The sequence below is a fragment of the Chrysochloris asiatica genome, unplaced genomic scaffold (assembly GCF_000296735.1).
Source record: "Chrysochloris asiatica unplaced genomic scaffold, ChrAsi1.0 scaffold00077, whole genome shotgun sequence".
NCBI lineage: Eukaryota > Metazoa > Chordata > Mammalia > Afrosoricida > Chrysochloridae > Chrysochloris > Chrysochloris asiatica.
This window is the reverse complement of record NW_006408595.1, coordinates 8,377,327-8,391,446: the sequence shown is the minus strand read 5'-3', so window position 1 is coordinate 8,391,446 and position 14,120 is coordinate 8,377,327. Positions and strand designations below refer to the sequence as shown.

The 14,120-nt window shown below is 37.4% G+C and overlaps 1 protein-coding gene across 1 annotated transcript in view; it reads left to right on the top strand.

Moving 5' to 3' along the window:
* Positions 1-3,291: 3,291 nt before the first annotated feature.
* PUS7L (pseudouridylate synthase 7 homolog (S. cerevisiae)-like) overlaps positions 3,292-14,120 on the top strand; it is a 22,697-nt gene continuing 11,868 nt past the window's right edge. The window contains exons 1-3 of the mRNA XM_006865316.1: positions 3,292-4,207; positions 5,160-5,319; positions 8,606-8,798. Coding sequence (XP_006865378.1) covers positions 3,292-4,207; positions 5,160-5,319; positions 8,606-8,798 — 1,269 coding nt within the window. The remainder of the gene's footprint in view (positions 4,208-5,159; positions 5,320-8,605; positions 8,799-14,120) is intronic.

Below are 14,120 nucleotides of genomic sequence, written 5' to 3'. Positions count from 1 at the left end.
GACGGCAACACAGGCTTAATTCTGTTTTTCTGGGGACGAGTTCGGCAGATCTTGGGCAGGTGGGAAGGAAACTCATGAAGTAAAAGGGAACGCTCTCCTTCCATATCTACCACCTTCTCAGGATCCCTCCACAAGCAACAATTCCCCTACTTTAGGTTAACCAGATTAACTGCCACCTCGGCTCCCCGTACTCGGATCTGCGCGCTCTGTTGTTTAGGAATCTTGCACATTTATACTTAGCTCCAAGTGTCCTCCTTGGCTCCCTTTCAGTCCCAAACTCCCAACTCCAAACTTTTCTCATACTCCTATACTACTCAATGTCTGCATTTGTCCACTCCTTCAACCCTTGTCGTCACCTCCGCTAATTCCTTTACCTAGTCCACTAGCTAAAAATGTCTTCATGGCTTCCTTTTTCTGGAGAAGAAGGTCAGTGTTCTTTCCAAGGCCGTTTCCTGATCCTTGAGTGCCATCAGATTCATCTCACTAAAGCATCTTTTGGGGGTGTGCGGTCTTGTTAAGACATCCTAATAGCCACCAGATGAATTCTTCAGTCCTTGGCAGGGCATTTATTGCCTTCCACAATCGGACTCTAATTCTGCTGTAGTTTTCAGAACTGTACTAGAAAGCTTCCCTTTTTACTTCTCTGGATCTGGGCTGTTTGTCTATTTTTTTTTAACACATTGAATCTTTTGTTTGTACGTAATTTAATGATACTCTCTCTGCCTCATTTCTTTCTAGTGACCCCATTTGAGGCCACACTTAGATGGCCACTTCTTGCATTATGCAATTCCTGATTATCACAGGCAAAAGTGACCCCTTATGTCCTCCTCTTCACTTTTCCAGCTCTTATTTTGTCCTTGTTGTTTCATTCATTCATTCAACAGTCGGTGTTGATTGTATACCTAACAGACGCTTCACACTGTCCTAAACTAGGGACAACCAGTGATGAATAAGACAGGCAAGGTTCCTGCTCTCGTAGATCTAATATATTACTGAGAGAGATAGTAAATCAAAACAACAAATATTAAATCAAAAGCTGTAAAGAAAGTTAAATAAGAATTCATGAAGAGAGTGACTTGCTAGTTTCTTTAGACTATTATTGGTCAGGGAAGACTTCTCTGAGGACATGATTGATTACTAGAAGGTATAGCTGAGGGCTTCAGAATTTTAATGGAAACATGGAATGAAAATACAATGGAATTTTTTCACGAACTTTTTGAAGTCCTCTGGTATAGTTGGGGAAATAACAATTTAAGCAGTAGGTGCAGTTAGTGCAGAGGAACTTAAGACCAGTAAAGCATCAAGGGAAGGGTACAAGATAATTTTGGAAAATAGACAGGTCAGAATCATAGTCTTTGAAACGCAGGATATAGAATTTGGAACTTATTATAAATATTATTTGTTGTTGTTTTTGTTGAGTGCAGTTGAGTCTATTCCAACCCAGAGTGACCCAGTATAGGGTTTCTGAGGAGTAGCTGGTGAGCTTGAACCACTGACCTTGCAGTTCAAATGGCTTTGCAGTCTGGTGTTTTAACCCACAGCGCCTTCTAAACAGGGTTTAATATGATTTACCTTTGAAAATGTGGCTGCTATATGGAGAATAGACTATAGTGAGTCAGTACTAGAAGCCGTGATTAGAGGCCTTCATAATGTCTAAGAATTGCTGGAATGGAAGTACCAAGTGCGGGGTGACAGGAAGACAGCAGGGATGACCAGAGAGAGAGATGATTTGTAAGGTATGGTTTATGGAGATGAGAAAGGTGTGGCCGTAGGAGAGGGTGGCTGAGATGAAGTGGACCTGGGACCTTGAGGAGCTGAGGGCCCATGATGTTCAATGGAAGATGCCTGTGGGTGATCTTGGAATTCATGCTAGATATGAAGCTAGTAAGCCAGGTATTATCATCAGTGGATAAGAGCGGTGCTCGGGGCAGGGGGTGAGTGAACATGACAGCAGATGGTAAAGATTGATGGCATGAACTTCAAAGGTACTGGGGATTTTGAAAGTAGAGGTGGAAGAAATGGTTTGGAAGGAGCTGTAGGGAACAGAATACTTAAAACCTACAGACCTAGGACAAATGGTATGTGAAAGGAAAAATAGCATTTACTTGAGAAAACTGCAGATGTAGTTTGGGGAAATTGCCAGGTTTCAGTTAGGGCAAGAAGTTGAAGGGAATATGCAAGAAATTAAGGAATTGATGAAATATCCTAATGAAGTATTCCCTAGGAAATTAGGATATAGAATGTTTGTGTGATTTCTGTGTGGTACAATGGAAAGCATTGAGATGGGGAAGTTGGTAAAGTGGTTTGTTTGCATTAGTAGAATTCTTTGTTTAAATGGGGGCAACAGTCTTGATGATGATGAATTTAAGAGTGTGTGAGTTTCTGATAATATGAGTGGTATGAGGTCCCTGGGCAACAGTCTTTGCCATAGTGCCATATGGTATAGTATCCATGGGTTGTGTGAAGAGCGAGTCAAAGCTTCTTCAGGAACGTTCTGTTACATACTGCTCCCAGAAAGTTCTATAAAGGTCTCTTTTCTGTCATGGCAAAGATTTGATAGTTAGAAATCTCCTGGGGTCAACCTAAAAATTTTGTGTCTGTCCTAATGAGAAGCCTTAAGGTCAGGGACTAAACTAAATCTATTTTAATACATAATCCAATTACAAGTTGGCATTTAGAACTGATATTAATTCAGATTATTTCTTTCTGTATTCTTCTTGTCTCTGACTTCTTAGTATATAAAAATCTAGTCCTCAATTCTCTGAAATCAGTGATATTTATAGCTTTACAGATGAAGTTTGGGCATATTGTAAACAGTTCTACAAGTAATATTTTTCAGGTACGCTTACAACAGACTCATTTAAAACCTGCTATGTAGTAGTTATAAGTCGTGCTGCTACATCAGTCCGGAATTACCATCCGTTCCTCAGGAGGAACATGAGGCTTTCTGCTCCTGTACAGATTTACAGTCTCGGAAACCCTATGCAGGTTTGCTATGAGTCGGAACCTACTCCACGGCACACCACCGCCACCACCACCACCACCAGTAGATAGAAGACTGGGGTGGATGAAGAGTCAAGTTACGTATCACCAGTTATATTATAAAATATTTGCCTATTCATTTAGCTAATCTATAGTTATAAATTAAGCTATTAATGTCACTTAAGAGAACTCAAGATCAAAAGAGAAAAAGAAACAATCCAGGAAAACTACTCCTTTTCAGTTTTTATAACTTCTCTTTCTGGTCACTAACTGCGTCTTTGTTTCTTTTGTAGACATTATTGTTTAAGAATGGAAGATGCTGCAGATTCTGGAATCAGACTAGGTTCTTTATGTTATGTTAATGATCATGTTGGATTTCGTGGCACTATCAAAAGCTCCCCAAATGACTTTGTTGTTATTGAAATCAATGAGCAGGGACAGTTAGTTAATAAAGCTACCGATGAATCTCTTTACAACATTAATAACATCCTACCTGAGCCAGTTAATTTTGCCAAAAAAACAAAAATTGATATTAAAAACGTACCCTTTGAAGGTGGACCGAACCAAGAACTTGATATTTTAACTAGATGTCCTGAGGGTGACCAAAATCATCACTCTGGTTTAGAAAATGAAGACGGTACTATCAATGATGGCACTTCCAAATGTGAAGATGAAAAAGCAGATATACTAGGCTCTTTTTTAGATGAGAAGACTAATGAATTATTGAATCAGTTTGCCTGTGATGTAAAAGAGAAGTTGAATTGTAAAACTGAGCAAATAAGACCATCTCCTGAATTCTCTTTAGGCAGAATCCTTGACAAAAACCAAAGAGCCAGTTTACATAGTGCTATTAGGCAGACATTTCCTTACTTAATAACTGTAGGGAAAAACAGTGAGATTCTTGTTAAGCCAAATCTTGAGTATAAAGAACTCTGTCAGCTGGTATCTGAGGAAGAAGCATTTGGCTTTTTTAAGTTTTTGGATGCAAAGAAAGAAAATTCCAAATTTACCTTTAAACCTGATATGAACAAAGACCACAGGAAAGCTGTCCATCATTTTGTTAACAAGAAGTTTGGAAACCTGGTAGAAACCAAATCCTTTTCTGAACTGAATTACAAAGCTGCTAATCCAAATGTAGTGATTACAGTCAAGTTTCGGGAAAAAGCATACAAGCACAGGAAACGGTCTCTCCTTGGATGCCAGGAAAAAAAATGTATATATACAGGTAAGGTATAAATCATCATCATTTACTTGGATAAGCTTAAAATAGTTTGGGTGCTGAATAATTTAAAATGAATCAAATAGACGTGACCAAAGGAATATTTGGAAAAAAATATACGGTCCTGTTATTAACAGAAGATGAAACCTTTTAAATTATATGAAATGTAAAAAACGTAGTCTGATATAATGCTGTAAGTGAGCCCTGAGTTAAAAGTCACTGAAAATATACATTGGCTGCAAGAGTGGACTGGGGCACACCACCGATCGGGAAGATGATGCCATATTGAATAGTGTTCCTTCTGTTGTCCATGGGGCCACCATGAGTCAGAGCTGACTCGATGACAACTAACAAACATGAGTGACACATGGTGGATGCACACATTTCAGACAGAGGTGCTAAGATGTGTAAAGACACCAAGCTGTCGGGGACTATCCCATCCAGAGATTTTGAGCAATTTCCTGTGTCACCGTTATAGGATATATGAAAGGAACTAGCTAAGCAGAGGCTGGAAGGTAGAGTGGGACCCATGGTGAGGGAATTTGAATGTCAAATTAAGGAATTGGGATTTTTTTCCCCTATAAACCTTTGATGTTGTTGTTGTTAAGTGCCGTTGAGTTGGTTCATAAACCTTTGATGAGTGAATAATTTTTCAGATAGCATTAGCTGAAATCTATGAAGCTGATTTTATATTTTGATTCAAAAGTGCTCTTTATAACTTTAAAAAAATTAATGCTTTGAATTATTATACTAATCTGTTGTGGTTACATGTTGTTGATTTGGTTCTGACTCATAGCGCCCCTGTGTAGGGTTTCCAAAGAGTGGTTGGTGAATATGAGCAGTTGATCTTGCAGTTAGCAGTCTAGTGCTTATTTTACAGCACCACACCGAGACTCTTAAAAGTGTAATTGATGTATGGTAGCTTTTTTGTGTATAATCAGAATTATTTTTGTTTCAGCTTTCACCCTACGAAAGGAGAATCTGGAAATGTTTGAGGCAGTTGGTTTCTTAGCTGTCAAGCTTGGGGTGATTCCTTCAGATTTCAGTTATGCAGGCCTTAAAGACAAGAAAGCCGTCACCTATCAATCAATGGTTGTTAGAAAGGTGACTCCAGAGAGGTAATAAAACATTACTTTACAAAATCGAATTTTACTTTTCCTATTACATAAAACAAGTACATTAAGAATTGAGACTAGTATGGGGGCATATGGACTTCCTTACTATTGATATTAATTAACTGATCACAGGCTTACTGAGCAATACATTTTGCATTTGTAAATAGAGTCATATCTTAAATTTACATTTAAAATATGGCAAATTCCAGAATAGAAACTTTAAGATATAGCAGAATTTAAATGATCTTAAGTTGTGTATAACATCTTGTACTGCATTTAAGTAAATATTTATATTTAGGATCCCTGTTACCCATCCTGATGTGGCACTTTAGGATAAGCAATGGAATGAAAACCACAAGGTCAGCAGGTAAAGAGTTCAAAACCTACCAGCTGCTGTATACTCGGAAGCTGTGTACAGGGTTGCTGTGAGTTAGAACTTAACGATGTGCCACTTAATAGGCATAGAACAATATCAAGTTTATTCTCACTTCTAGTGACCCTATAGTACAGAGTAGAACTGCCCCGTAGGGTTTCCAAAGCTGTATTTCTTTAGGGAAGTAGACTACCTCGTCTTTCGCCCATAAAGTGGCTGGTTGGTGTGTTTGAACCCCTGACTTCTTGGTTAGCGTAATGTTGAACCACTGCTCTACCAGGGCCCATCGTATATTTAGGATGTTAAGTAGAATCGAGTATGGTACTGACCTTGCAAGCAATGAAAAGTCACTAATAATTCTACTGCTTAGAAATAGCCATGATAATATTTTGACATATTTCCTTACAGACTTTTTCGGAGACTACACTACATATAAACACACCCAACAAAGGCACATTTACATATCATACTGTATATGATACTTAAACTTTTTTTTAAAGGGAAATAATAATTTATTGGGGATTGCAGTAGGATAAACACTCGACTGCAAACTACAAGGTCAGCAGTTTGAGGCCACCGACCACTCCATGGGAGAAAGAAGAGACTTTTTGCTCCCGCAAACATTTACAGCTTCAGAAACCCTATACTGGATCACTGTGAGTCTGAACTGATTTGATAGCACGTAACAACAACAACACTGTTTTATGAAATGAAATACTTTTAAATCGTGCTTTTTAATAGACCATCATCATCTAAACTAATTTACATAGCATTTCCCTATTTTTGAATACAGAAACTCACAGTAAATAATATTGCTACTAATAGTCTTCTGCAGTATTGGTGTGGCGCTGTAGGATAATTGTTTTTATTAGGTTGAAAAACAATTGTATCAGATGTTCACATGCCCTAGTTAGAGTTACTCTTGTAGGCTTATATATGAGGGATAAACAATGCATAAAACTTTGTCTTTGTGGTTGAGAATTTCAGTGTAGGTAAGAAGAAAGGTATTTTAGACAAAAATAGTTTTTTAATGATGAAAGACGCTACCAATTCCTAGGAAGAAAGAATACTTTCATTTTGCCTTATGAGCATGTCGTTGTTGTTGTGGAGTGCTGCCAAGTTGGTTCTGACTTATAGCCACCCCATATAGGGTTTCTGAGGAGCAGCTGGTGGGTTTGAATCGCCGGCCTTGTGGTTAACCATCTAGTGCTTACTGTATAATGCCGCACCTAAAGTCCCTTTTAAGCGTAGGAGTTTAATTATTTAAGTAACGTAGAATTGTAGCAGATGTAGGGAGTCCTGGTGGCTGTGGGTTAATGCGCTGGACTACAAGGGCAGTTTGAACCTCAAGGTCGGCAGTTCAAGCTCACCAGTTGCTCCTCGGAAGCCCTGTATAGGGTTGCTTCAAATCAGAACTGACTCCATAGCACCTAACAACAACAGTAACATGGAGGCCTGGTGTGGCACTGAGGGCTAATGTGCTGGACTGCAAGGTCAGTTTGAACCTCGAGGTTGGTGGTTCAAGCTCACCAGCCAATCCTTGCAAACCCTATACAGGGTTGCTATGATTTGGATCTGACTCAGTGGCACTTAACAACAACAGCAACATAAGAACTACAGAAAATAATGAATGCAAAGAAAATCTTATACCAGATCCTGTAGGGTCTAATTGTTACTCTACAAGGTACTTGGAATCTATACTCTCAAAATGGGAATAATCGAAAGTCTAGGTAAGAAAATATTTACAGTCGAATTTTAAGACAGTCTTCTGATGCGAATGGTTTTGTGGTAATGTTGGCAGAAGAGAAACTGAGGAAGAGAGGGGCAGTAGCTCGGAGCAGAATGTAGAGTACAGTTAGAAGGTGCTAATGCTTGGAGTAAGATCAGTCAGAATACTCGCATAAATTGAGTGATGGCATTAGGAATATATTTTCAGTTTCTTAAAATTCTGGTGTGACCCGGTAGGATAAGCACTGAACTGTTATCTGCAAGGTCAGCAGTTCAAACTCACCAGCAGCTCCTTGAAAACATTGTACAGGGTCACTGTGATTTGGAATTAACTCCACAGCACTTAGCAACAGCAACAACAACAAAGTAACGATGTTTACATAATCTTATAATAATGGGTTTTTAGAGCACATTTTGTTGAAATAAAAAATTGACCTTTGAGCTTTCCAAAAGAAAAATTTACTTTAGCATTCCTGTTTTGAAAATATATTTTACTGAGTTTTCAGTGAAAGTTTACACATCAAGTTAGCGTCCCATTTGACAATTTCCATACAGATTGTTCATTGACAGTAGTTGTATTTATCACAGTGTGTTAGGAGCTCTGGTAGCGTAGTGGTTACAAGTTGGGTTGCTAACCTCAAGGTCAGCAGTTCAAAAGTACCAGCTGTTCATGGGACAAAGATGAGGCTTTCTGATCCTTTTAAGACTTACAGCTTAGGAAACCCTGTATGGGATCTCTAGGAGTCAAAACCGACTCCACAGCACATCACCACCACCGTCACAATGTGTCCTTTCCATTACTTTAGTTTCCCTGCCCCTTCCTTATCTTATCTTTTGTTTTTGAGTTATTGCTGACCTTTGGGTCTCATATTGATGAAACAGAGTATGTATGAATTGATGATTGGAAAACCAGTCTACTTTAATTTGATGTTACCCAATTCACAATGAAAAGTTACCAAAAAAAAAAAGGGGGGGGGGGGGGGCTCAATGTAGATTCCTCTTTAGAAACTCTAGAGGTCAGAAGAAAATGGAGAAATTTATTTAATATTCTTGCCTTTTCCACTCCTTGCATTAACTTTCTGCTGTAAATGGCTGTCTGGCAATGAAATATAGTTGTCATTTAAAAATCTTATACTAACGCCATTTTTAAATGTAAAATTTAATGGGTATATGATTTATCATTTATAGGTTGAAAAACATTGAAAAAGAAATTGAAAAGAAAAGAATGAGTGTGTTTAATATTCGATCTGCAGATGATTCCCTTAGACTTGGCCAACTCAAAGGAAATCACTTTGATATTGTCATCAGAAATTTAACAAAGCAACTCAATGATTCTGCACATCTGAAAGACAGAGTTTTGGAGGCAATTGAAAATGTTAAGGTGAGAAACTCAATTTTAAAATAGATTGTTACCGAGAAATCTTCATACTACCACTCTTTCTATTGAAGCCAGAAAGGAGCCTTTTCTTTTTACCTTTTCTTAGAGCCATTTGGCTTGTATATTTGTTTTCTTAATATAAATATATGTGTGTGTGTGTGTTTAAACCGTGCATAGTAATGTGATTTTTAAAAATACAATGTATGGAGTTTCCCAGGGGGTGAAAAATGTTTACACTGGAGGAGATTTTTTTGTTTTTAAACATGTGCAATACAGAGTAGAATTTTAGGCAAAGAGATTTATTTTTTGAAATTTTGTTCAATAATTATTTTCAGAAAAACTTTTAGTAATGAATTTACTACTTTTTAGAATTTACTAATTTTTAGAATTATACACAATCTTTAATTGATCTTTGAATTTTTTCAGTGTATATAAATAATATATAAATAATAAACTCTATACATTCCATTTTATCTTATTATGAAGAATTACGTTATAAAAGTTTTTAAATGACATTCACTAGGAAACTTTTTTCTGTAAAGGGTCAAATAATTGCAGGCTTATGGTTTTCACTCCTTGGAAACCCATAGTTGTTGTTGTTAAGTGCTGTTAAGTTGGTTACAACTCTTAGTGACTCTGTATAGTATTTCCAAGGAGCAGCTGGTGAGTTTGAACCACTGACTGTAGTTCAAACCTACCTTGTGGTTCAGTGCTTATCCTTCAGCGCCACACCAGGACAGGGTCCCTATGAGTCAGAACTGACTTGATGGCGCTTAACAACATTATAATATGATAGAGTCCTGGTGTGGTACCATTATAGAAAAAATTCAAAGATCAATGAATGATTGTGTATAATTCTAAAAAAGTAGTCAATTCATTTGCTAAAAGTTTTTCTGAACAAAATTTCAAGAATAAATCTCTTTGCCTAAAATTCTACCCTGTATTGTATATGTTTAAAAAAAAACAAAACCGAAAAACTCCACTGTAAAGATTTTTCTCCCCCAGGGAAACTTCATACATTGTATTTTTAAGAATCACATTACTGTAGGAGAAGCACTGGACTGCTAGCTGCAAAGTTGGTGGTTCAAATCCTCCAGCCACTCCTTAGAAACCCTATCCAATGTTGCTATGTGTTGGAACAGACTCTATAGCTCTTAAACAACCTTGTAGTATGGAACCCTCGTGGTACTGTAGGATAAGCAATGGACTGCTAACTGCAAGGTCTGCAGTTGAAACTCACCAGTTGCTCTGCTGGAGAAAGATGAATCTTTATGCTCCATAAAGATTTGTAACCTTGGAAACCTTATATAGGATCACTACAAATTAGAATAGATTTGATGGCCGTGGGTTTTGGTGGGTGGATTATAGTGTGGAAATAGCCATAGACAATATGTAAATGAGTGAGCATATTTGTTTTCCAGTAAAACTTTATTTACAAAGACAAATATCAGGTCAGCTTAACTTGTGGCCCATAGTTAGCAAACTCTTGGTCTAGACCAAGAATCCCCCACCTGGGGAGCTTTTAAAAATTTTCAGTGGTCAATCTCTACTGCCAAAACAATGAAATTGGAACGTTTTAGAGTGGGGCTTCAGCATCAACTTTAAAAAAATCAACTCTAAGTGATTCCTCTGCAGTTAATATTGAGGAACACTGATCTAAGTTTCTGAGCACAAAGACCTTTTTTATATGATTTTATACAGAGACTGAATTTTGTATTTTTATCAAAGACTAATTTTTAATCAGCATTATGTCTTATAGTTAAGAATTTATCTTCTAACTAAACATCTTTCGATTCTAGTTTTTACTGATATTCCCTGATTATGTATTTTTCATTTGGCTTTTCTCCTTGACCTACCTAAAATTCTACAATTAAAAAAAAAAAAATTAAATGATTATCAACTTAAAAAGGGAAGTGATGTCGCCAATCTTTGAAAGAATTCATTACCTTTTTTTCATTTAATACTTAAGGATACATGAATATAAAGTTTCTGTTAGGAATCATCTTAGCTTTAGCCAACTTTCTTTAGTTTTTATTATCAGAAAAGGGGGTTAAAAAGCCTTCAAATCAAGGAGTCTTGTTTTCCCATCTAGGGAAAACATAGCATTGTTTATTACTTACAACTTATTTTTGCTATTGAGAATATACACAGTAGAACATACACCAATTCAACACTATCTACGTTTACCATCCAGTGCATTGATCATATTTTGGGATAAACAGCCATTGTCACCCTTTTTTCCCAATGTGTTCTTCCTCTCCCATTGACATAACTCACTTTCCCCTAAATTTCCTGCCTAATCTTTCAAATTGCTGTTGTCACTTTGATCCCAAAGCGATTTGAATTTAGAAGAGCACAGTACTCCAGACAGACATGCTTGATTGGTTAACTTAAACTATTGTTCTGTTTGCAGAAGACTTCAGGGGATATTTTTGGTTTAAGGTTTAAAGATGATCTCAAGGCAATTGTTGTTAGGTGCTGTTAAGTCAGTTCCAATTCATAGTGACCGTGTGCACAACAGAACAAAATACTGCCCTGTTCCACGTCATCTGCACATCCATTGCCACACTTGAGTCCATTGCTGCTGCCACTGTGCCAATCCATCTCCTTTGGGTTTCTTCTTTTACTCTGACCCTCCACTTTACTAGGCATGATGCCCATCTCCAGGGACATTCCTGATATGTCTGAAGTACGAGAGATGAAGTTTCACCAACCTGGCTTCAAAGGAGTACTCAGAATAATAATTCTCCGTTTTGATCAAATTCTTTAAGAAGTTTTGACTTTTTTTTTTTTTTTAGAGGATTACAACTGATTATTATAAATCTAAAATTATTTAAATTGTATCAAACCTTAAATAATTTAAGTGGGTAATTTAAACTCTTGACTATTTTTCAGTATACTATCTGATATTTTTCTAAATTTGAAATAATTACAATATTTAATTAAGATATTTAATACAAGAGTATTTATTTTATCTGCAATTAGTTTTTATGACTGACATGAGGTAAAGACACATTCGGTTCCTTCTATACCATGCTGATAATCAACTGTGTCAGCATTTTTATTGAATGGTTCTTGACTTGTTTGATATTAAATGCATCAAGTTATTTACAACTCATAGCGACCCTGTATAGGGTTTCCGAGGGGTGGCTGGTGGGTTTGAACCACTGACCTTGCAATAGCAGTCCAGTGCTTATCCTATAGCACCCCACTAATTGTTGGTTGGACAAATGTATACTCACCTCGTAAAGTGAGTGTGGAGGTCTCTCTTATCTTTCGAGAAACCATCTGGGCCTGATTGATTTCTTCATGAGAACATATTTAACTATTGAGATAGTTAACAAATGAGAATATATTTAAATAATTTCTTTAATGTCTGCAATAATAAATTACAATTTTCTGTTTATTCTGAGTAAAGTGACAATTCTAAAACATGATCTCAAGATTGACCTCCTATCAAGAGGTAAAGTCTTTGTCCCCTACCCTTGAATATAGGTACTGTACTTCTTGACCAGTGTTGTTGTTGTTGCTGTTGTTAAGTTTTCTCAAGGTGTTTCCAACTCATAGCAATCCTGTATAGGGTTTCCAAGGAGCAGCTGGTGAATTTGAACCACTATCCTTGCAGTTCAAATCAACTTTGTGGTTGAGTGTTTTTCCTACAGCACCGCATGAAAATTAATGCTATGCTGTTGTCTGGGCCCAGGCTTTAAGAAATGGTCAACTTCCCATTCTCTCTGGGTGCTTACTCTTGGAAACCAGTTGTGCCATACTGGAAGAGAGCCCAAGACACCCTGTCTGGAAGGAAGCTGACAGCTAGCATACATTTGACAGCCATGTGAGTTTTAAGACTTCCTCTTAGAAGTAGATCCTATAACCCTAACTCAATTAAGTCTTATTAAGTGATACTGACTAGAACAGAAACTTAACTCTTCACATTGAGCCCTGCCTAAATTAGACATTTTTAAGGAGTGGGTGGTGCTGTAGGATAAGTAGTGGACTGCTAAACTGCAAGGTTGGTGGTTTGAACCCACTGGCCACTCCACAGAAACCCTATACAGGGTCGCTATGAATCAGAACCAACTCGATGGCACTTAACAAGAAGAAGAAGGGTGGTGTGGGAGATGTTTGTTGTTTTATGCCAGTAAGGTTTGGAGTGATTTGTTATGCAGCAGTAGATGTTGGAACTGATTTTGTCCCCTGAAACTAGGATGCTTCTGTTTCAGGAACTTGAAACTTGTGCGTTTGGCTTTGGCCTAGCCAATGGAAGCCAAAAGGGCTCTGAAGTCTGTATTAATCAAATTCTAGAAGGCTAGAGGAGAGGACAATGTTAATGAAACCCAAAGGGCCTTGAAGAGAGTATTAGCAGAAACCTAAAGGACTTTGAAAAGTTATTGTTGAGAGCTTAAAGGAAAGTAAGAAAAATGGTATTAAAAGCGGGAGAAAATGGAACCTTTATTACTGTGGAAAAAAGTTAGGCAACTCTAACACCTGCAGTAATGTGGAAAGTAGAAATGTACCTATTAACTTGATCTAGATTTCTAGACAGAATATAGAAAGTATCACCTGGCTTCTTCACACTGCCTATGTTAAGAGATGATAAAAGAAAGATGAACTAAAGAAAGAAATGGTGTATATTAAAGGGAACTTGCTGGGTTTGAAAACCTGTGCCTTATTTTCATTATTTCCAGACAGCAGCAAATTCTCAAAATAGAACAGAGTTTCTGGGTAGAAATCAGATCTAACTATTAGATGGACAGCTCATCCCAGTTTACCCAGAACTTTTCTAGTTTTAACACTAAAAGACCCCCATCCCAGAAAATCCCTCAGTAATGTGAGTGGAAAGCAAAAGTTTGTTTTGTTTTTTTCATTGTTGTAAATCTATTGGTAACAGACATTTTCTGTTTCAACAATCTTCGCATATATGGTTAAGTGATATTAAATTTGTTCATCATGTTCAGGTGTTAACTATCCTGGAATTTTTCCATCACCCTTAACAGAAGCTCCATGTCTCCTAAGGGAATGTTGCGTCTTTCTTCACCCTGCTCCCACCCCACACCATGTATTTTTTAAGTTCTCTTCACACAGTATCGCCATGATTTAGAATCAACTTAATGGCAGTTGGGTACCCCCACTACCATCACCACTGCCAACACTGGTCTTATTTCCTAGCTTTTCATCTTTCTCCCTTCGTTGACTGTACATGTAGTTCCTGACTTACAATGCATTCAAGTTATGATGAAATGCATTTAAGCTGGTCTGGTTTTTGTATGTGTGAGTGCATCTTAAGGAGCCCTGCAGGGATAAGCTTTGGACTTCTAACAGAAA